Genomic DNA, 21,671 nt, shown 5'->3' on the forward strand with positions numbered 1-21,671 from the left:
AGGCGAATGTACAGATGATAAATGGCAGGTGTATTTATTTGCAGTTTCACAATTCAACAAAATTCATTTAATTCATCATTTTTCATTTAACTTTAATTCATTTTTTTAAACGATAACTTCAGTAAACACTGCGTGATACATAAAAAAAAACTAGATAAACAACTCAATCTACTATTTTTCGTTACAATTTATCCACACATAATTATCTCAACATAAATGGGGGAACACTTAAATGTTAAGTTCTCGCAAAAGTTAAGATTATGTCTTTATCTACTCACCCTCATGTGGATGGAAAGTTTGATGAAGTTTTGTAGCCCACAAAACATTTCTAAGGCTTCACAATAAAACAGTGTTGCAGCATTCTGTCCCCATCTGCTTCAGTTGTTCAGGGAGATGCTGCAACGCTGTTTTTCTGTGAAACTCCACAGATGTTTCATGTACTTTGTAACATCAGCTGACTTTAAGCATGGGGCTGAGTAGGTAACAAATGAATCTTTATTTTTGGGTGAACTTTTCCCCCAAAGCATGCAATGGCATTTTGCACAGTGCTGCCCAGCAGCATTATAAACTCTATAGTGTCTGTACTTTCATCAAGTAATCATTTGGATCACCAACTTTACAGCACTCAGAACTGTGTAAAAAGTCTACCCAAACAATTTACAATCTGTGCCTTGACTGAGTGAGTTTGTGATATTGAAGAATGTCAAAAATCAGTACGGATCTTCCTCCAAATTTCGATAAAGGCAGCAAGTAAACATCATCCCCACAAGCTGAAAGAAAAAAAGACATGAGGAACTGGTTAGTGAAGACTCTGCACACAGGAACAACATTTTGCACAACATTAAAAGAGATGTCCATACTCATATTATGTATTCTGCACAACATTAGAAGAGATGTCCATACTCATATTCTGTATTCTGCTTACTGGTAAGTACCTTACCTGTAGAAATGCAATCCCAATACCCACTGCACCGAGAATATACAACTGGCTGAGGAGGAACTCCTCTAATTTCACAATGCAGCCTCCCTGGGAGCAGAAGGGAGGGACAGAAACGAAAATTTTATTATCATATCTATCATTTCTCCACAGATAAATTGAAAGCTTTACCTACCTCCACCCTGTAGATGTTGGAGGGATGGTCCCTGAGGCCGCAGAGGTCAGTGGGAGTTTTACAGCAGCTATCAGGGACGAGCTGATCATTCGTCTGGGTCCACACACTGTCTGTCCAGTCCGAGTAGTTGTGACTTCCACAACACTTAAACTGAGAGGATCAAGAGCGGGGAGGACCACAAGACAAGACAATAATAACTGACATTCAGGGTAAAGGGGGTGACTCAAATGTAGTAAAATGTGATCAAGCAGATACCAGACATGAGGTCCCTTAACCCTAAAATAGCTAGACAGCCAGCCACGGCTAAAAATAGCTATTGTTCTAAAATATTCAATAACTTTTGAACCATTCATCCTACCCAGTGTTTTTAAAAGTCATGTAATGCGGGGTTTCTGAATGTTTCATTGGCATCACATACATTTTTTTTGTTAGGAATTCAGATCATCCATCTAGGAAACCCACATAGTTTCCTCTTCTGGGCCAAAGGGCAACAGTATTAGCCAAACTACGTTTGTTTTTCATGTTGGATGGATAATATTTCTCTTTGGCTTTCTCTTTGTTATGATTTAATAACATTTCTTAAAATAATATCTACACTTTCAGGAAAGAAATATGGGATTACACTTGTTTTTGGCTTTAAATGGCACATGAAAGGTCAGATGTAGACTTCCTGAGGTTCTAGCCTTTACATTTTTTTTTTTATTGTACTTTCAGGCAGACTGAACTTAGGTTCTCCTGAATTTAATGATATATGGCACTTGATCCTGACTGCTAGAACACAGTAAGTAAAACAACAAAAAAAAGCATCAGAGAGTCAAGTGCTCCCAAAGTTGTTCTAGATTTTTGGGGGTTAGGTGGTAATTCTTGCCTGCCTGTAAACCAGCTGTGATTTGGGCATTCAGTATGACTTCCGCACCTCTTGCTGGAGTTTATCCACAGCCTGCGTGACACTCTCCTCACCCGGCTGCTGGTATTTCTGCTGCATGGTGACCTTCAGGTTCTGTCTGAGCTCCTCATCCAGCTGTGAGACAGGAGGAGCATTTCAGTGATCGCTCAGGAAAAAAATGTGCCACCTGCAAATCTCCTCCCATCAATAAAAATAGCCCCTGGTCAAGTTTCTTTCCTCCCCTGTAACATTCTTCTGTACCTGTGCAATGCCCACACATAACTCAAAACATATGAGCAAAGATCCTCTGACCCCACTCCCTCTTCCACATTCTTCAGTTTAGTTTGAAAGTAAAAAAAAAGTTTTGTGCAAAGAGTGGAAACAAATCGTTTTACATCAACAGGTGGTAGCAGATTACCTGGTAGCAGAAAGGGAAACACTGGAGCGAGAAAAGGGGGAAAAAGATAGAAGTGAGATGGACGGAAAAACAGGACAAATGAAGAACATGCACGGAGAGGCATGCAGAGAAGATTTCACAGCAGAGCGTGCAGCAACTGCAGCATTTCATGGGTAGTAAAAACATTTAAATAGAAATGAAGGAGAGCAAGGTATGGAGTTTGAAATAACTTGAAGTGATGATGGAGTGACAGAAATACACATTAAAATACGTGCATAAATAAATACATGAACAAAGTTAGATTTGTAACTGCTACAGTGGGATTTAAAGTGTAGAACAGCAAGTCAACAAAAATCTTTAGTTTGTTTTTTAAGTTCATTATACTATACAATACAGGTATACATACAGGTATACTATACCTTTATTAGGAAATATTTTTTATTGAAAATAAAAGTATATTGGGTTAATATATGTCAGTATACTTTGGTCAAATTCACAGAAGCACGTACAAACAGAAAATAAAACACTTCACCTCTTGGTAGGTAATGAAGGCCAGCACACCGGCAATGAGTTCCAGCAGGAAAATGCAGAGCAGTAAGCTCAGATACTGTGACAGAGGGACACAAAATATCAAGAGGACATCAACAACATGACGACAAATATGATTATAATCATGACATTATCATTGAGAGTGTCTGCGGTAAAGGATGTCATTCATTACAAAGGTTGTGCTGAATATGGAAGCAGACATAACGTCACAGAGCGCGTGCAGTTTAGCTTCTTTGTGACGTCCTGTTGCTGCGTCTGTCTGTGTCTCTCAAACACTCTTCTGGCCAAGCAGAGCGCTTGTGATGCCCTCCATTCCTCTGGCATGAGCCACGCTCTAAATCTAAACCCTTAAAGACACACTCTGCGTGACTTTGTCTGTTATACTTGACAGTCATGCCTGTCTGACATAATGAGCTGTACTGAAAACAGGACGACAAGACAGGAGGTCACCAAGGATTAACTTTCAGGTTGCAGGTTGTGTGTGTATAAACAGCAGAGCAAATGTCTTTCCTTGGTCTCTCATTAATTAAATGGGGTGAAGTGTAATAACAGCCTCTCTGACGGGGCAGTCTTTTGTGTTTCTGATCCATTTTACCACAATCAGGAGACTCTTCATCTCCTTCAGCGTGGCACAGCATCCGATTATCCCAGTCACAATCACAACGACCCCGGCAGCTATCAGGATGTAAGCTGAGGCCGAGTAGAAGCTGGAGTTCAGTAAGCTGATGTAGTCACTCTTTACCACCAGAGTCCATACTCCCACTGCCAGCACGGCCCCTCCCGCCAGCTGGAAGAACACACCGTTATCAGCTCAACTCAAACCAGATGCTCATATAGAGAATGAAGCTCAGAAATGTCAGCAGTTTTTAAACACGGCTCCTCAAATGTGACAGTGATGCAAACAAGACAACGCCTCTGTCAGCCTCAAGAGACGTTCAGGCTAAATTTGTTTTTGCTATCTGATGCACATAAATCATGTCTTGTTCATATCTGGGTGCATTCTTTGTGGAAATATGTTATACACGAGCTGATTTAAAACCTATATTTAAGAAAAAGTGAGGTTAAGACAGTAAAAATTGACTGACTTCAAGTTATGGTATGATTTCCACTGAAATACAGACAGTGTGGAGTACAGGCTCCTGCTGAACTATTGTAACTCTTGGTGCGTTGCAAACAATAAATGATACCATACATGTAGTTTATAGAGAGTATATGAAGCAAGCTATTACATATGTACTGTAGAATAAACAATAAGAGACATTGTCTTTGCAGCTATGAGAAACACTAAATTGTGCGAGCTGTGTAATGATTTGGCAAAAGTAAAATTTTCCTTTAATTAATCTCTGAGGCATCTGAAGCAAAGCTAAAGTGTAATGATGAAAGTTAAAGTTAATTATTACTACCAGTGGTATTAGTAATTATAACAGTCAAATAGGGCCTTTAATTTTTTGTCTTAAAGAGAGAACATCTTTATGATTAATTGTTCACTTACCCAGAAAAGAATGTTAAAGAGGAAAAGTAGATATTTCAGACAAATTGTGCCACAGGTGTGTGTTTTTTCACCTGGAGCTTCCATTCTGAAATAATAAAAAAAAAGAATATATATATATATATATATATATATATATATATATATATATATATATATATATATATATATATATATATATATATATATATATATATATATATATATATGTTAGTACATTGTAGGTTAATGTATACACACAGAGCAAGAAAAACTTAAAGGTGCTGTAAAGCATTGTCATTGTCAACACATATTTTTTTAAAACTTTGTCTTTTTTAAAAACACAGCTGTTTGTTGGATACATAGTGATGGTGAGTTAAAATATCTATTTGTGTCCATGTAAGATTATATAACGATGGTGAAACAGAGTAAACCTGGTTTTAGTGCCAAACCTCCAGACTAGAGAGCGGCTCCTCTCCTCAGGCTGTGAGGTCCCTCAATTAATTCTCAGAACTTTACCGTAAAAATATTTTTAATTTAATGACTAATCTGACCCAGATAAATCAGACCTGGTGAGAATAACTACACTACATAGAAATAGACAATCTTCTTGCTGATGGTCTGGTTTGCTTATACATGTCATAGAGGCATCGGTCTAGTATATTTCATGACCAGTTAAAGGCTTACTATGTAGGGTTTGTTAGTCAGCGAGCCATCACCCCAAACTGTCAGTATTTGACGACCTGTGAATGAGATCGATCAATCAATCAACTGTCTTCCTGCAGAATCGCTGACGCCTAACACAGGCGCAATTCTAAAAATAAAAAAAAAACAAACAAAAAAAAAACACAAAATACAGGCTGAGGGTCTCTGCAGATATACTTATGACTCACATCTGGTGAGTCACAAGTGATGATTGAGAGGGATTATTTAGCTTGTTGTCGTCGTTGGAAAATTCTGTATAGCCGACCTTAAACGAAGATGGTAATTAGAACAGCAGAACCTAGCGAATTTAATGAAGCTGCTCAGAGAACAGGTCTTATCCTCCAACACTGAAGATTAGTATCACACATCTTTTTACTCACATGACAGCAAGCTAAATCCTATTAGTGTCATATCTGATTGAGACAAGCCTGTTGTGGTATATTTTAGGAATTTCCTCTTTCAGTCTCCTTTAGTTCCACATTTGGTGTCAAAAGGTGATTTACCGAATGGAGATCTAACACAAAACAGAAGTACACAGTGCTTTCCTGACAACAGTTTATCTTTTTAAGGTTTAACATTGAAAAAGTAAATCGAAAACTGTGGTGCCTTTCAAACGTGCAAAAACTGTGAGTATACTAGAGCAAAGGGAAAAGCTCAAAGATGAAATCAAATATGTTGTGGGTAAAACATTCTTAACAACTTGTGTCACATGTCATCCAGCAGACAGATATACATGTCCCCATCTCAGTAACTTAACCTGATCTTCTCACGCTCCAGTGATATACTGTTGACTTTTAATGCTTCACTCCATGTCTGTTTTAATCTAACTTGAGCACAACTTTCCTCTGCCCCCTTTTCTCAAAAAGTTTTCAATATGTGGACCATGAAAGATGAGGATTGTACATTTTAAGGTATCATCAAACATCTCTTTAGAAAAAGACATATATCAAGAAAAAGTGACAGTAACTATGAAACACATGAAAAAGGCAGTGTTGTGCTCCAGCTACAAGACAAAATACTCCATGAGTATATGTGATTGTCCAGCAAAACAAAATCTCCCAATGGTCAGAATCAGAGTTATTTTTAACTCATTGTGTCATGGAAAAACTGCTCTCCCTTTCCGCTGAGACTGAAATACTCCTACCTGGTTTTAGATGGCGAGCAGTGAAGGATGTAGATTATCGGGGTACGTCTTCCCAGATCACAACAACCCCGGTGTCACCGCGCTGCTGGCTTTGAAGGTTAACTGCGAGAGTGCAAGTTCTCAGCTGACACTCAGACCCAAGCCCTCCACCCAAGCGTCTGAGCGTGTCTGTCCTCTTTTGGCACCACAGGCAGCTCCACATGTTGCGTAGAGTACATGGCTGCCCCCAGCTGGTTTCTCACACATATGAGCCCTACTATAAAACTAGAACTGTAAAAGCTTATAGGACTGTATTGTAAAAAAACTAAAAATAGACGATGACACCAAAGCAGTCATCAAAAATATATTTTATTGGATGGTTTATAAAGATACATACACAGGCAAACATTACAGATACTGTTCAGTAAACTTGGCAACAAAATGGACTCTTGACATGATATGAATGACCTTTGTTCGTCTCTGACGAATCAACCATGGTGCTGACACCTTTCCTCTTCTTTTCAAGTACAGCAGCGTCTTTTATCAGTGTCCTCTGTCAGTAAAAGTGCATCCTCACATTGTCGGTCATGCTGCGACACTAACATCCTAAAATGAAAGAAATCATATTCACAACAGTGAATAAAAACGAGTTTACAGTTAACACAGCAGATTCTGCTGCCAGTTAATCAGGGTTTGAAAATTAGATTAAACAAAAATGACAAATATTTTGTTTTCAGCTTTTCAAAATGTGATTATTTGCTGCTTTTCTCTGTAATTCTATCATTCAGTTTTAGAATGTTTGTCCAACAAAACGATGATCAGAAGATATCACCTAGGACTCACTGTAAGACCAAAAGAGAAAGATGATTAATTATAAAAAAAAAAATTGCAAATTATTTGATCGTGAGAAAATTGCTAGTTTAGTTGTAGCCCTGACTGGAAACACCTCTCAACAGAACCCAATACAGTTCAGCAGCAACACAATAACATATAATCCAAAACATCTATAAGAAGAATAATTAAGAAAAATAGTAATAAATGAATTATTTGATATATTGATCAATATCCGGCATAAATAATCCACCACAGGTTTTAACAATTCGATTAAACATTTATCAAATAATGACAAAAAATGTTAAGCTTTTAATATGTGATTATTTACTACTTTCCCCTGTACTTTTCAACGTGTCTGAAAAAAAACAAATGATATGTGCCAAAAAACTTCCAACACAGCAGATAGAAACATTTTACAGGATCCAGATGATGTGAAGGACATACAGAAATAAATAAGATAAGAAATAAGAAGCCATACCTGGCAAGATCAGTCATCAGCTCCTCGATGTTATGTCCAGTTTTGGCGCTGCACTCGTAAAACAAAGCTTGGTGTTGCTGCATAAACCAGGAAGTAAAAATGAAACATTTGATTTAATTTAATCTATATTAAAGTAGGTATTTCTTCTTCAGCAGCGACATTGTGAGTAAATCATGCAAGAAGAGGTTTGAATATTCAAGTGTGCCTCACCTCTGCTAGTCTCTGGCCCTTCCCTGCTGTCACTCTTCTGCTGTGATCGTCTGCCAGGTCCAGTTTGTTCGCCAGCAGCATCAGTACTGCACCGTCACACATCTTTTCCTAGGAAAGACATACAGCAGGTTACAATACAAACAAAAACTGAAGCAAAAAATACATCAATATAACTCAGATGTCAGCAGAAATTTTCTACTGCTCTGCGTTGTCATTTACCTGCATGTGTATTTAAATTGGGACAAACTGTTTTGCATGTTTTTCCATCTCTACCTGCTCACCTTTACAGAGTGCATCCATCCTCTCACAGCAGTGAAGGAGGCGGAGTGAGTGAGGTCATACATGGCGAGGATACCGTCAGCTTTGCGGAAGTATTGCTCAGTGATGCTTCGAAACCTGGATGAAATAAAAAGACTTACAATGATTCTGCAGCACAAATGGTCACAAATGTTAAAGCCACATGAAAAACACATGGCTGGGAAAGATCTGAGTGAGCTGTGTTCCATCTGACCTCTCCTGTCCTGCGGTGTCCCAGAGCTGCATGGTGATGGTGGTGGAGCCCACAGTTACAGTCTTCATCTGGAAATCTATACCTGGAACCAACATGGTTTCATACTTTACTGACATATCCACCGAGGTGTACGTTAATCGCTGCAAAAACAGTGATAATAAAAGAAAAGCTTACCGACAGTAGCGCTCATTTTATTGTAGAAGTGTCCCGTGCAGTAGTGCTGGATGAAGGAGGTCTTACCCACGCCGGAGTTACCCAGGAACACCACCTTGAACACTCGCTGAGGACTGACAATGTTGCTCTAAAATTCAGGTAAAGGCACCAGACTGAACATTTTGGTTTCATTGTAATGTTGTATTTTTCTTTTGGCGCTCTATGATCACTGTGCAGATGACAAAATCCGTAATAATAATCTTATAATAATTACAACTTGGTTTATCTGTCACCTTTTAAAACTGTGTGTGCTTTGACAGACAAAGCAGAGCATGAAACGCAGGAGGAGCATGTAACAGGTTAAACACTCAACAGTCAAGCCAAAGAGAAAGAAACCCTGACTAACAGAAGTGAAAACACAAGGACAAAATAAGAGGGAAAAAAACAATACACATTAAATTAAAAAGAGTAAGTGCAATGAGAGGATGATAAGAAGACAACATCATATCAAGAGGAATTAGAAACAGATAAAAACTTTGATAGTGAAAAAGAATTTAAAAAGATGACTTCATATGAAAGCAAGTATGTAAAAGTGGGTTTTAAGAAGTGATTTTAAAGAAGTTACTGTTTTTGCAAGCCTCATCTCCTCAGGTAGGTTGTTACAAAGTTGGGGGGTCCTGGCAGCAAAAGCACGGGCATCTTTAGACTTAAACCTGGCGATGGAAAGGCCAGAAGGGCCCTACCTCAGGATCTAAGGCTGTGAACAAGTAGACATACACTATATTGCTATATTGCTACTATTATAAGTATTCACTCACCCATCCAAATAACTGAAATCAGGTTTTCCAATCACTTCCATGGCCACAGGTGTATAAAAGAAGCACCTAGGCATGCAGACTATTTCTACAAACATTTGTAAAAGAATGGGTCACTCTCAGGAGCTCAGTGAATTCCAGCATGGTACTGTGAAAGGATGCCACCTGTGCAACAAATCCAGTTTTGAAATTTCCTTGCTCCTAAATATTCCACAGTCAAAACTGTGGAAACTGTGGAAATGTGGAAAACAACAACCTATCAGTTCTGCAGCACTGTAATGCTCAGACTTAGCTCCCATCTCCAGCTCCTCCTAGTCCCCTCTTACTGAATACTCAACCTGCTTTGATTGGTCAGCTCAAACATGCCTGAGACAGCATTGCTCACTACGTCTATGGTCAGCTCTGTCATGTTTTCAGCTTTTGTTCAGGGGAGAGAGAGACAACAAGGCGTTTCTGTGGGAGACAGGAGCTCCCATTTGAGCGAACATTGGGCTTTTTAACATTCAAGAGCTTTCACATGCAAAAAACCTTTAGTATAAAACACCGAAGGAAAGGAAGAAAATGAAAAACGCATAATCGGTCTCCTTTAAAACCAGCAAGAAGCCGAGCTGCTGCATTCTGTCAAAGTTGGAGGCGAGCTAGAATTTCAGTGTCTGCCATAAAAGAGGAGTTGAGTTGATAAAAGATGAGTGCATGAATGACTTTCTCATCTTCCTCACCTGAATGTAGCTGCTGCAACGGTGTTAAAAAAAAGTCATGGGTGTGATGTATTTGTGGATTTAATATGTCCCCTACCTGAGTTTGCATCTGTTCAACATGTTCACGACTGACCCTATGTGACGGCTGGTGTCTCTTGGTTGTATTTGTCACCTCTTTCTCTTTGTTCTGCTCCAACTCATCGGATGAGCTCAGCTGTCTTCAGAATCAATGAATACACACAATTAGTTACCTACTCGGGCAATCTGCCTCACATTACTGCAAAGATGACAAATGTGACATCAGATGTGGTCAGTCATACAAACCTTTTCAGTGGCTTGTCTTGCAGTAAGTAGTTACCTATGATTGACCCTTTCTTCTGCAAAGGCTTTGTGACATTTGGAGTCTGAAAGGTTTTTGTGGGAAGTGAGGCAGAAGAAATGAGTAGCGTTAAGATTTTTATAAAGAAGGTATTTTAGTGTATATAATATGCGCATTCTATTTTCCAAGCATCATCTTCTCTGTAGAAATAGTAAATTCTTCACACGGGCAGGTTAATTTTTAGTTGTTAAGTATTTAGTCCAATATTGAAATCTTTCTGCTGCAAAGAAGTTTAACATCATAATCATCAGAATTTTGATAAAGGGCTTTATTAGTATGGTCATCTGACCCACCTCAGGTCACCTGCATAAATAGTGCTATGTACAGTATCATTAATAAAGATATAAAACACTCTTTCCTTCGACTTGACACAGGACAGAATACATTTCTTTTCATAAAACTCTTCACTTCACTGAAAAAAACTGAAAAAACAAGATACACGCTGACATTGCAAAATGTCCCAAGCAAGTTCAATCAATAACCGAACCATAACAGTGCCAGTATAAATAATCATTGTCCAGCATGAAGCCTTCCAAGACTTAGCTTAGGTGGGATAAATCTTCTGTGTCCACGGGGTACAAAGGTCTTCACTGAGGTAATGAGTTAATGGCAGAGCAGGATGGACAGAAGTGTGTCTGTGACTGTGACTAACCCTCCTCTGAGCCTGTTGGACATCTTTCTCGTCTCGCAGCCTTTTGTTCATGTCCCTGAGATAAAGGTAGAAAATCTGTTACAACCAACATCACACTGCTGGATCCTTGCTTAGATTGATGTGTAACTGAATAACACAAAAGACATGAATAAAGTACAGAAACTAGAGAACCACTTGACTGAAGCAGCAGCTGTTACCTCAAAAGCTCCAGTTGTCTCAAGAGACTGTCCTTCTCTTTCTGTATGTTCCTTGACACCTTCATCACATTTCTACAGCGAAGCAAACACGAGACTGTTAAAGCATGAGTCTGCAATTATTCTCTCTTTTTCTTCTTGGCAATAAATCCAAAAAGAAATAATGAATAGATCCTTCTAAGTACTGCCTATGTAGTCACACCCTTCCATAACTTAATGCAATAGATTTTAAAACAGGTCAACAAGCCACATCTTCGTCATAATTATGAACATGGACACTGTAGTTGACTTTGAGCTGATCCCACAGACACCGTCCTGCTGCCATAAATGCTCATTATGGCATCAAATGTGTATTTATCCACAACAGAAAATAGTCCCAAACAACTACACTTATTACTTCTGTGTGTGTGGTGTTTGCTAAAGATTATAGTGCCGAACTGCTTTAGGTCATTACTTCAGTCAGGAACATTCTTGTCATAGGTTTAAACATTTATTGCAACATATAGAAATATAGTTATGTTTGGTGCTGGTGGCTGTGCTCTTAAGATGCTCCCTGAATTGACCAGGCATCATGCTTAGGGAACACAATGCAGAAAGCACAAAGAGTGAGAATCTACTCTACATTAATCTAATAAAGGCAGTAGCAAGCTTGCCAGCAGAAGTAGTAGGAATAGTTATGAGCGAGGAGGATGTTATTTAAATGGACCACCCTCTGCAGACAATGGTTGTGATTGGTGTCTGACTGATTGGTAACAATGATTTAATTGGCAGGCTGCCAGAGACCTCATAGACATTTTTCAAAGTCCAAATGATTGTTTACAGTAATCTTATTTTAAAACTTGTCTAACACAGATGAGATACGCGACGTCTACAGCATGTAGTATGTGCTGTTAGATACTCACCTCTGCCTGGCTTCTTGTTCTCGGGCAGCATCGTGCTGCAACAGGCTGAGCTGACCCAGCGCAGCCTGCAGCTGCTCTTTGCTGCTCTCCACCTGCTCCTGTAACTGGATGTTGAGGCTCCGCAGCTGCTGGTTCTGCTGTTTGATGTTTGCTTTTTCATAGCTCACCTGTTGGATTCTGGTCTCCAGCTGAGGACAGAGACAGTTGATTCAACTAAATAAATTAAACTATCACTCTTCACATTTTTTGGAACCAACATTAATGGTGTTTGGATGGCCACCTCTTTCTGTTTGGTCAGACTGTTCTCCAGCTCTTGCTCCCGAATCTTCAGCTCCTCCTCAAGTTGTTGCCCTCTCTGCTTCTGTTTAATGGTCTCCTTGATTTAACAATAAATGTAGTCAATGCTGTTATGATGTTCGCTTTTGTTAAACACAAAACACAGGACTAAATTACACACGTGTGTACCTGAGCCAGGTGTTTCTCTCTCTCCTCTCGCATCTGGCTTTCCATTTCTTCATATATGGACCGAACAACCTGATCATGTTCACTCTCTCGTCTGAAACAGAAAAAATGAATTAGAACTCTAATGCTCCCTTCTGAATATGACATAATTAATGTAGTATACCATGTTCCACATGCAGAGGACCTGCAAAGAGCTTGTTCCAGACTGTCTCTCTCTCTGATGGAGTCTTGTAAATGGGACACTGCGTGGATTAGGATGCCTTCCAGGAGACTGAGCAGCTCCGGTCTATCTCTCTGGAGGTCACACCACAAGGAATTGAACTCCTGCTGACTGACACACAGCACAACTGTTAAATGGACTTTGAATATCAAACCTTAACAGCACAATATCACTCACATTACAAAAAGGTTTCAAATGACAAATACTATATGTACAGTTGTACATCATGTACATCAAGCATCTTTATACTGGACAGCACAAAGCACAAAAAAGATACTCAGGACTTCAATTCTTGTTTTAGAGAGGAGAAGTCCTCCATTTCAATGACCCGACACAACAAAGTTTAAGACTTAGATCAATGTTAATTACTGTTGCAAAACTGAGAATTTTAACAATAACAAACTTTACAGAAGCTCACAGACAACAATTCAAAAGATAAATAGGCTTGAATGCGTGAACACTTTACAATTGTGATGGCAAACAACTGCGGGAGACACACATGCAGACAGTGGAATCTATCCTTTTTTTAGGAATGAAGTAAAAATGTAAAGCAATTTAAGCACTTTAAGATGGCCCATGTAGATGTACTATATGTCCATTATCAAAAAAAGTTCACAGTCTTGATTTTTTTCTCAAATTCAAAACTTGCAAGGATTTGTGGGAACAAATAAACTTTTATTGAAGTGGCAAAGACCTACACTATATACATATATTTTTTAATGAAACAGCTGGGACTCTATACTGTTGTTTTCTGTAACTGTGGATCTTTTGACATAGTGTTGCATTCACTTGTAGAAAACACAGTATTCAAGTACTGTTATATAATACATATCACATGAATACTTTGTGTATTGGATCAAATCTAAGCAAGGTTTCAGGTTTAAGGAGGATATGGAAAACTTACTAGATAATAACCCTCAGCTGGCAGTGTATTAGTTACATTTAGTTAAAAGTAATGCTGTCTATAGAACAATAGAACAATCTTGCATTGAATCCAAACTAGGATGAAGTTTATAATATTTCGTCTTTTGTTGCTACAGTTTGAGGGAGATTTTGATTCAACATTACAGTAATTTCAGTGGTTGAGGTGCTTTTGAATCTATTTTGTCCACCCCATTTTATCAGGCAGAACAATAAAAATAACATTAACACCTCTGTATTATATACCTCATTAGTTTTTACTATATAATAACTTGGCGACTGAGTGGAGACATTATCATACATGCTATTATAGAAGTCATAGGAAATCTTAGCAGTTAATGCGTGATGGAGGTCTTACTCCTTGAAGAGTTTGTCAGCACCCAGCTCCATCAGGATGTTTGCAAATCTAACTGCAGTGGGGTCCTGGGACCGGTCCACACCGTCCATATCCTCCTCTGCTTCGTCTTGACTTAGCTCGGTTGTGTCCTCCAGCCCCACCAACTCACCTGCACCACAGACAGAGTGAAGCCCCGAGGATTTGGTTTATTGATGGTTGTGAACTAAAGTGAATAGTGGTCTCAAATGACTTAAAACAAAACACTCACCAAGACCAGTGTTGAACTCAACAGGAGTGAGGAAGCCGTTGCTCTGTCGGTCCAGACTCTCAAACACCGTCTCCAGCTGTTCAGGGGACAGCGGCAGCTCCCCTTGTAGCCTCTGACCACAAGATGGAAAGTTCAAGACTGTATAAATGTCCTATATTTTGTAATTCTACCACATCAGCTGCTCACCTGCATGTCCCGCTTTGTGATGAACCCTTTCCCCTCTTTGTCACACAGCACAAACAGCTCCTTGGCTTTGCCCATGGTTTCTGCTTGTGGGCTGCCTGGCATCACCTCTCTGGCTCTGGGTGATGTCAGGGGACTTTGTACCCGGCCTGGCCTTGGGCTCCCGGCTGGTAGGCCCCGCGGCCTGGGGCTCACCGGCATTGCCTCACCACTGCCTTGACCAACCAGCACCTCGCCATCATTCAGCCAGTTAGACATTACTGAACAGAGACAGTTATGACTGGTGAGTTGGTGTATGTGGCTATCATTTACTATCATAAACACATGTTGACTTCATAGTTTGTCATTTGGTATCAAAAGTTTCACTTTATTCTGTGCTCCAGACCAACGTTTTACACTGGCTATACTGGTGGGCCTAATTTTTCACCCGCACACAATTTAAGTGCATCCAATTGAAACACATTCTTCTTAACAGTAATAAAGATGTAGATAAATAATCTGTGATAGCAAGGAACTGTGATAACTTCAACTTGACAGCTTTTTGGCTGCATGTGTAACAAAAAAAGTCAAACCCTCGGGAGTGATGAGAAATCAAGCTGAAACAATTTGGTGATTAATCGATTAGTCAGTGTAAAACTATCTGCTAATGAGTTGATAAACACTTTTCAATTTCAGTCATTTTATCAACTTAAATAAAAAAGTAAAAAAGTACCGACCATTTTTAGTTACCAGCTTCTCAAATAAAAGGATTTCCTGCTTCTATGGCCACTTAGTGTTGTAAAGAGAATATTTTTGTGTTTTTAGAAAATGTCATCATGGACTCTAGGTGGTTTGTGATGGCTATTTCATTCACATTCCATTGACAAAGCAATTAATCAATTCATTGAAGAAACAACAAACAGGTACTAACACACAAAATGTAAAAATAAACCTATTATTAGTTTAAGCCTTGATGGGAAGTCTATCCTTATTTAAACAGTGATAAAGTTAATCATTAATGGAATTTGCAAGCGTGAGGCATAATCAGTGACATTAACTTTTACGTCACCGATGATCCCAAAATCAATTAAAAGACACTTCGGATATTCTTTCTTATTGCTGCAGGATAATATGAGAAGCTAACCCTACAGGTCCTCCCTTGTCAAACATGAGGTGCAGCACAAACTCAGCTGTGTGACTCTGGACTTATCGACACCTGCTAAGATCAGGTGACAGACATGTCACTCTTTAAGATTTGGCAGCCGTTTGAGGTATCCAGTGATGGCATGGTACTCTGTATATTCCTTTACACAAAGTCAATATGCCAAAGTAAGTCATAGGTTTTTAGCTTAAGGCAGCACAACCAGTTATTCTCACTCAACATTTCGATAAGGACATGTTAAATAAACAACATGCTGCCACTGGTGCCATGATGATGTGTATCAGGATGTGTGGAGGATAAAAAACAGGATGGTGTCATGTGAGGGGATTTACAGTGTACACTTAGGGAGGGTGGAAAAGCAAGGGAGAGGAGAGATGCAAATAAAATGTTTCCAGGTATTTGCATTGTGAGAAATACCACAATTGCAAACAAATTTTACTCCTGAGCACTACCAGGAAGACATGCCTTAGTAACTCCATCATAAACTGTGATTTACGACAAGCATCACACATAATCAGCCTTCGGGTCGGATGGCATTTCTATTACACAGGGGGAACATATCATCATAAATCATGAATGGTGCCATCTAAATAAAATTAGAAAGCTCATCATCAGGTAAAGGTGCACACTCAATTGATATCTGCGTCACTGTTAAATAGTGCTTCTCCTCTATCTCCTGTGAGGCTATCTAAGAGTGCATAAACCCGAAAAGGCGTGAACTGGTAATGGCTAGTAAAACATCCAGCTGCTGATCTATGAATTTAAAAAAACTTCTTTATAACATTAGAGACATGCAGGGATCCCAGATAAGCTGTTCCTGCAAACACTGAGGGTTTGTATATCAAAACCAAACTCGAAATAAGCCGGTAGCCACGCCAAAGGTCAAATAAATGTACACACGCCTAACACACTATTTAACAAGGTCGGTGTGTGCGTGTGTCTGAGTTTGGTGCAAGGTGGAGTTCCCACATTCAGGCAAAAGTGAGTTTTACAACACGGACCGAGACTTTCTGTGATAAACGTCCACATGACAACATATTCACACCCACTGAGCTTGAACATATGTTGCTTGAAAACACGAGGACAGCTCGTTAAAAACAATACATGGTTGTAAAAATGCTGAACAACGTTGCGTTAAAAGTTTGACCGGAGCTCTCAGCTCGGCGGTCCTCTGTGAATGAAGGGGCTGACATGCGGCACATTTTGGAGCACTGTAGCTAGCTGAGGTAACCAAAACCAAGAAGTAATGTACATTTATTATTGAAGAAGAGCCTCACAACACAACCGTTGGTCGGCTGTTAATGTTAACTGTCACCATAGCGGGGAGAAGGTGAACATAGACGCGGCTGTCAAATGTCTACACGACTTGAATTACTGTGTTTACTATTAATTCAGCGGAGTTGAAGAAACTTTGAGTACTCACCAGTGTGTCCTGGACGCAGGTGTCCGCTAACCCTTGATCACCTCACTGTGCTGAAATCCAGTACCGCGTGCAGCCGCCGGGTGGCAGTGACGACCGCGAGCTGTGGAGGGTTACCGTAATGTCTCATGTAGATCGCGAGTTGAAGGCACGTACTGTTATTGATTGAAATCTTTATTTATCTCCATGAATCTTTAGCTAATAATTCAGCATAGGCTCCTTATTTAATCATTACGTGTTACTACATAAATGGATAAGTAATATATATTTACACACAAAAATACAAACATACAAATATATATAATTTATAACCAAATACATCCTGAAAAATATAATTGTATTTATCATTTATCTCATGTATTGTATTTTATAGGGTTAGGGACCCTAACCCTATAAGATATAACACCCTAAGATAAGGTATAAACATGTACTTTCGGCTCCTTGTGTCTTCCATGCAACAGCTACTTTCTTAACATTTAAGGAATAACTGAGTCATTGCAACAGTTACAACGCAAAATATACCATATTCTCTGTAATTCTTTTAAATATATTCTTAAACCCACTTATACAAATTTGCTGTTATGAGATTTCACCCGTCTTTAGCTGAATGTCATCTCTCTACCTTTCATTCCTTGTACTGCTCTTAGTCTATTTATTTTCACTTCCTCCGTATGTCCTTTTTCTTTTTCTTACCGTCCTTTACTGTTTTTATTTTACTTCTTGATGCGATGTCGTCTTCTTATCGTCCTCTATTGTTTTCATTCATTCATTTTTCAGCATGACTCTTAACTTCTCCTTCCCTTTTCTCGTGATTTTGCCTGTTTTATCACTTTTACTCGTTGTAGTTGTAATGACTCATATTACCTTTTTTCTTTCTTTTTTCTTTCTTCTTCTCCACGTTTTTTATTTATTTATTTATTTATTTTTTTACATTTCCTGTCTGTAAGGGTGCTATATAAAAATTGTATGATCGTATAATATTATGTTGTAGGATTTTCCGAGAACCTATATGTGTGTTATTACGGTAAAATGTAGCGTTACCATGGAATTTACGGAAATACATCCGTTACCGCGGAAAAGCAGCAGTGGAAGCTCCAAGTGAGCAGCATTGTTTGCTAAAAGTAGGAATATAAGTAATTTAGAGGTTGTTCTTCGCTCCGAGTGATTTTATTTTATTCTTTGCGTTTTCTTGGTGAGTGTTTGCTGATTAATACGGCGTTTGCGAGGAGTTCGTCAACGTTATTGTGATGGTTATCGCAGCAAACGTGAGTAGAGGGAGTTCCTGGGAAGTTAAAATCTAAGCTGTGCCAGAGCCAACCGTGTGATTTGTTGTGGAAACAAGATGAAAACCGTCAGCTTCCATTCTGTTATCCGTCTCCCAGATTATCTTCGTGCATCACTACATAACGTAGGGGCAACCGTCCTGGATTAGACGCGTAGAAAGAAAGGGAGTGTGCTCCCACGGCAAGCGACAAAACAAGAGATTGTGGTGTCAGCGTAGGTGAAATTAATCTGTAATCCCAGACTTTACCTCTCCATGCTTGTTTGCGTAAACAGCCTGGGCACGTTGATGTTACACGGATAGGTTTACTGCTAATTTAGCCGATAGACGACAAGCTACATCCAGCCCTCATTGGCACTGGAGATGGCAAGAAGGCACATATATGATTTACTGCAGTGAGAATGCTTCGAAGGTCAAAAGATATCTTAATTTTTCAATTTTAACGATAGCATATCGTGTCTGTTGTTTTACAGATGTTCTGTTTTGTCTCTTCTCGCAGGAAATGCAGCAGACGAGGAGACTCTCCACACCAGACATGTAAACATGCAGCAAATGAGAAGATACCAAACATCTGATCTGATATCTTGGATTTCCTGTAATCATCACCAAGACCCTTCACCCCTGAGGACAACAAACCGCATCCTTGTGAGCAGAAGGACAACCCTGAGTAAAGACAACATAATGAAATAGAATATTTAGGGGGAAAGTCACCCGATTTTGTGAATGGACAAGTTGTGAAGTCAGTACTGCCTTTCTGCCTCTAAACCTCTGCAGTATTTATCTGGTAAATATGTAGAGTGTGAATCCAGTTCAGATAGACTTCTCTCACCATCAAGTACCTGCATTTTCAAGAAAAACAGCCTGAAGCGACGTTGTGAATAGACTTTGAAGCTTGGTGGTTTGCTGGATCCAACCCTGAAGATGCTCCAGACCGGCAACTACTCACTGGTGCTGCTGATCCAGCTGGCACTGTTGGCCTATGACCTCTTTGTCAACTCCTTCAGTGAACTCCTGAGAGGAGCGCCTGTCATCCAACTAGTGCTTTTCATGTAAGTCACTGAACTATGTACTGTAATGGTTAGTTGATCTATCAGTCATTAGTCAGTCAGCTGAAAATAAATTGATTCGTGCTGATTGAGTTTATTCTTAACAAGTTTGTAGTAGTCATCATCAAGTAAATATGCCAAACACATCTGCAAGACTTGCTTTCTTCACTTCACGCCAGTGCCATTTATTATATAGGATAACTTTTAAATAAATCGGAATATTTTTGCTTTCATTCTCAATATCATGTAAATGGAATGACCAGCAAAGATGAATCCTTGATGAAAAGATTAGTTCAGGCTCTCAAATGCCAGACATGGACAGAAAGTAACAGTAATCAGTGATAAAATAAACAATCCCTTAATTGAATTAAATAGCAGCCAGCCAGACACTTGGAACAGTTGGCAAAGACTTACTGTATTTAGATAGTCATGAACAGTTTCACTTCAATTATAGACTCTATACTTGTTGCAATTAGTTTTATAGAGGTTACCACTAGAACATCCATGTTTGTTTTTACTTTTATCGTCCATGAAAATGAAAACAGAAAAAACTTTGCTATTCTACAATTTTAGTAAGTGGTAATTGTCAAAACCTAAATTTCTTTTGGTCATTACTTTATCCAATATATACAGTATTCATTAAAACAGATGAGTTAAAATTCTTCACAACATAATTTTGTGTCTTGGTTAGTCTTTATTCAGTATCCAGTCCATTGGCAACTGTATAAAACAGAACTGGCAAACACTTTTACCAGAGAGAACAAGTCATATTCTTTTGATATTAACTGTTTTAGCCATTTCAAGATGCTCTGGTTAGTGAATTAATCTAGAGCTTTTTAATTTTAAGTACTCAGTACCCAAACAGGATCCATATTCTTTTCTTTACTCAGTTTGTTCAACAAAGTTAATAATGTACCATCTGGTACAGTGTTTTTCTCTCTGACTTGGTCACAGGTATTTTGTTGACACATTATTGCTGAACACGCACTGCATCAGAAACCAATATTACAAATAAACCAATATAAAATTTGTCAACAGCATCCAGGACATCGCCATCTTGTTCAGCGTGATCATCATTCTGCTGATGATGTTCAATACCTACGTGTTCCAGGTCGGCCTGGTGTCCTTGTTACTGGAGAGGTTCAGGGCTCTGCTGGTGTTCTCAGCTCTTTACCTGACCCTCAGCATCTGCTTCCACTGCTGGGTGATGGTATGTGTCATCACACTATCACATACACTGCATGTCAGCTGTGTGCACTGAACAAAAATGGACGTGAATCTAAATGAAATACTGCTGAAATTAGAGTAACCCATGAATAAACTTTCTGCTTCCCTACTTAAGGGTAACTGTGCACATTTTTCATTCATTCACTTGATACATTTTTCCTGTTTCTAGAACCTCAGGTGGCTTGATTCGAACCGTTTTGTTTGGACAGATGGTCTTCAAACTCTCTTTGTTTTCCAGAGAACAGGTAACTGGTGGCTTAATTCAAAAGTCATTTCCATCAGAACTAATCTACATTCCGTTGAGTAACTGTTCTTCTTCCTGTTATCAGCTGCAGTGTTGTATTACTACTTATACAAGCGCACAGCGGAGTATATGGGAGATCCGAGGCTGTACGAGGACTCGTTATGGCTGCGTGATGCCTTTGCCAGAGCTCGTCAGTGAAGGAGGGGACAGGGGAGAGAGAGACCTCCTGAAGTGCCCTTTTGACATGATAACACTGGCATTATCATCAGCTAAAAAGGACACTTGGAAAATGTTCAACTACTAAAGACTATTCAATGGGCTGGTGTTCAACACTAACAGGTAAAGAGGATGTAGTGAAGTCTCAACCACAGTTTGTGTTTACTGGCTCCTCATAGCCAAGTGGGCAGCCACTTAAATGGTTTACAGTGGCAGGTAAGCCAGCCATGGCACATATAGTATTGCATTAATCAGGATTGGGTCTGTTAATCTATGTGGCCTTTGTAAATCAATTTGGGTTGCAGACAGAATGAAAGCATGTCTAAAGTTTCGAGAAGAACTGTTACAGATGCAGATTTATTTTGATGTAACATTTGTAGATCATCATGTAGTAGTATCTTAGTTGGAGAAGCCCTGTTTCACAAAGGAAGAAACCTGTGGGTTTATTTTGCCTTATGTAAGGTTAGTATGTGCTTTTTACATGGTTAATGTAATTCCAATAAGCCAATTTTCCTGTGAATGCAGTTGTCTTGAGGTGGGGATCTTTGAATTGTGTTCCCACTGTTTTTATTAAATAATCCCTCTCTAATCCCAGTGTAATCCTTCATCACTAGGCTAGTCGGCATTATCCTGGAGAC

General features: G+C 39.2%; 3 protein-coding genes across 8 annotated transcripts; 1 reads left to right on the forward strand and 2 right to left on the reverse strand.

The window, feature by feature from the left end:
* Positions 1-18: 18 nt before the first annotated feature.
* Positions 19-6,433, reverse strand: cd151 (CD151 molecule). Of its 3 annotated transcripts, XM_037106273.1 has the most exons (10): positions 6,262-6,433; positions 5,100-5,155; positions 4,437-4,521; positions 3,540-3,731; positions 2,928-3,002; positions 2,417-2,437; positions 2,029-2,133; positions 1,113-1,262; positions 941-1,027; positions 19-770 (listed from the first exon to the last, which is right to left on the reverse strand). In XM_037106273.1, exons 3-10 carry the CDS (start codon positions 4,518-4,520, stop codon positions 711-713), a joined length of 774 nt encoding a protein of 257 aa, XP_036962168.1. In that variant the 5' UTR covers position 4,521; positions 5,100-5,155; positions 6,262-6,433; the 3' UTR covers positions 19-710. The 3 variants fall into 3 exon arrangements, with proteins under 3 accessions (XP_036962168.1, XP_036962167.1, XP_036962169.1); XM_037106272.1 differs by lacking the exon at positions 5,100-5,155; XM_037106274.1 differs by lacking the exons at positions 2,417-2,437; positions 5,100-5,155 and having other exon boundaries at positions 6,262-6,432.
* A 157-nt stretch (positions 6,434-6,590) lies between these two features.
* On the reverse strand, positions 6,591-17,127 carry cracr2b (calcium release activated channel regulator 2B). Its single transcript, XM_037107984.1, has 18 exons — positions 17,022-17,127; positions 14,461-14,717; positions 14,275-14,386; positions 14,028-14,175; positions 12,713-12,859; positions 12,532-12,622; positions 12,347-12,442; positions 12,067-12,254; positions 11,168-11,239; positions 10,971-11,025; positions 10,264-10,343; positions 10,037-10,157; positions 8,448-8,574; positions 8,274-8,355; positions 8,044-8,158; positions 7,763-7,870; positions 7,553-7,629; positions 6,591-6,846 (listed from the first exon to the last, which is right to left on the reverse strand). Exons 2-18 carry the CDS (start codon positions 14,713-14,715, stop codon positions 6,762-6,764), a joined length of 1,959 nt encoding a protein of 652 aa, XP_036963879.1. The 5' UTR covers positions 14,716-14,717; positions 17,022-17,127; the 3' UTR covers positions 6,591-6,761.
* Positions 17,128-18,060: 933 nt separating this feature from the next.
* tmem138 (transmembrane protein 138) lies at positions 18,061-21,622 on the forward strand. Of its 4 annotated transcripts, none has more exons than XM_037105911.1 (5): positions 18,061-18,210; positions 18,800-19,349; positions 20,385-20,556; positions 20,743-20,818; positions 20,903-21,622. In XM_037105911.1, the coding sequence occupies exons 2-5, from the start codon at positions 19,222-19,224 to the stop codon at positions 21,013-21,015; spliced, it is 489 nt and encodes a 162-aa protein (XP_036961806.1). In that variant the 5' UTR covers positions 18,061-18,210; positions 18,800-19,221; the 3' UTR covers positions 21,016-21,622. The 4 variants fall into 4 exon arrangements, with proteins under 4 accessions (XP_036961806.1, XP_036961803.1, XP_036961805.1 ...); XM_037105908.1 differs by having other exon boundaries at positions 18,064-18,283; XM_037105910.1 differs by lacking the exon at positions 18,061-18,210 and adding an exon at positions 18,292-18,515.
* The last annotated feature ends 49 nt before the right edge of the window (positions 21,623-21,671 follow it).

The sequence above is a fragment of the Acanthopagrus latus genome, chromosome 8 (assembly GCF_904848185.1).
Source record: "Acanthopagrus latus isolate v.2019 chromosome 8, fAcaLat1.1, whole genome shotgun sequence".
In the NCBI taxonomy this organism is placed as follows: Eukaryota; Metazoa; Chordata; class Actinopteri; order Spariformes; family Sparidae; genus Acanthopagrus; species Acanthopagrus latus.

Coding starts and splice junctions, on each gene's coding strand:
- cd151 (XM_037106272.1), bottom strand. CDS start 4,520: ATGGAAGCTCCAGGTGAAAAAACACACACCTGTGGCACAATTTGTCTG. Junction 1,263..2,028: donor TGGATAAACTCCAGCAAGAG/GTGCGGAAGTCA, acceptor TGATCCTCTCAG/TTTAAGTGTTGTGGAAGTCA. Junction 1,028..1,112: donor CCAACATCTACAGGGTGGAG/GTAGGTAAAGCT, acceptor TTCTGCTCCCAG/GGAGGCTGCATTGTGAAATT.
- cracr2b (XM_037107984.1), bottom strand. CDS start 14,715: ATGTCTAACTGGCTGAATGATGGCGAGGTGCTGGTTGGTCAAGGCAGT. Junction 11,240..12,066: donor GAACAAGAAGCCAGGCAGAG/GTGAGTATCTAA, acceptor GCTTCGCTGTAG/AAATGTGATGAAGGTGTCAA. Junction 7,871..8,043: donor GATGGATGCACTCTGTAAAG/GTGAGCAGGTAG, acceptor TGTCTTTCCTAG/GAAAAGATGTGTGACGGTGC.
- tmem138 (XM_037105911.1), top strand. CDS start 19,222: ATGCTCCAGACCGGCAACTACTCACTGGTGCTGCTGATCCAGCTGGCA. Junction 19,350..20,384: donor ATCCAACTAGTGCTTTTCAT/GTAAGTCACTGA, acceptor ATTTGTCAACAG/CATCCAGGACATCGCCATCT. Junction 20,819..20,902: donor CTTTGTTTTCCAGAGAACAG/GTAACTGGTGGC, acceptor TCCTGTTATCAG/CTGCAGTGTTGTATTACTAC.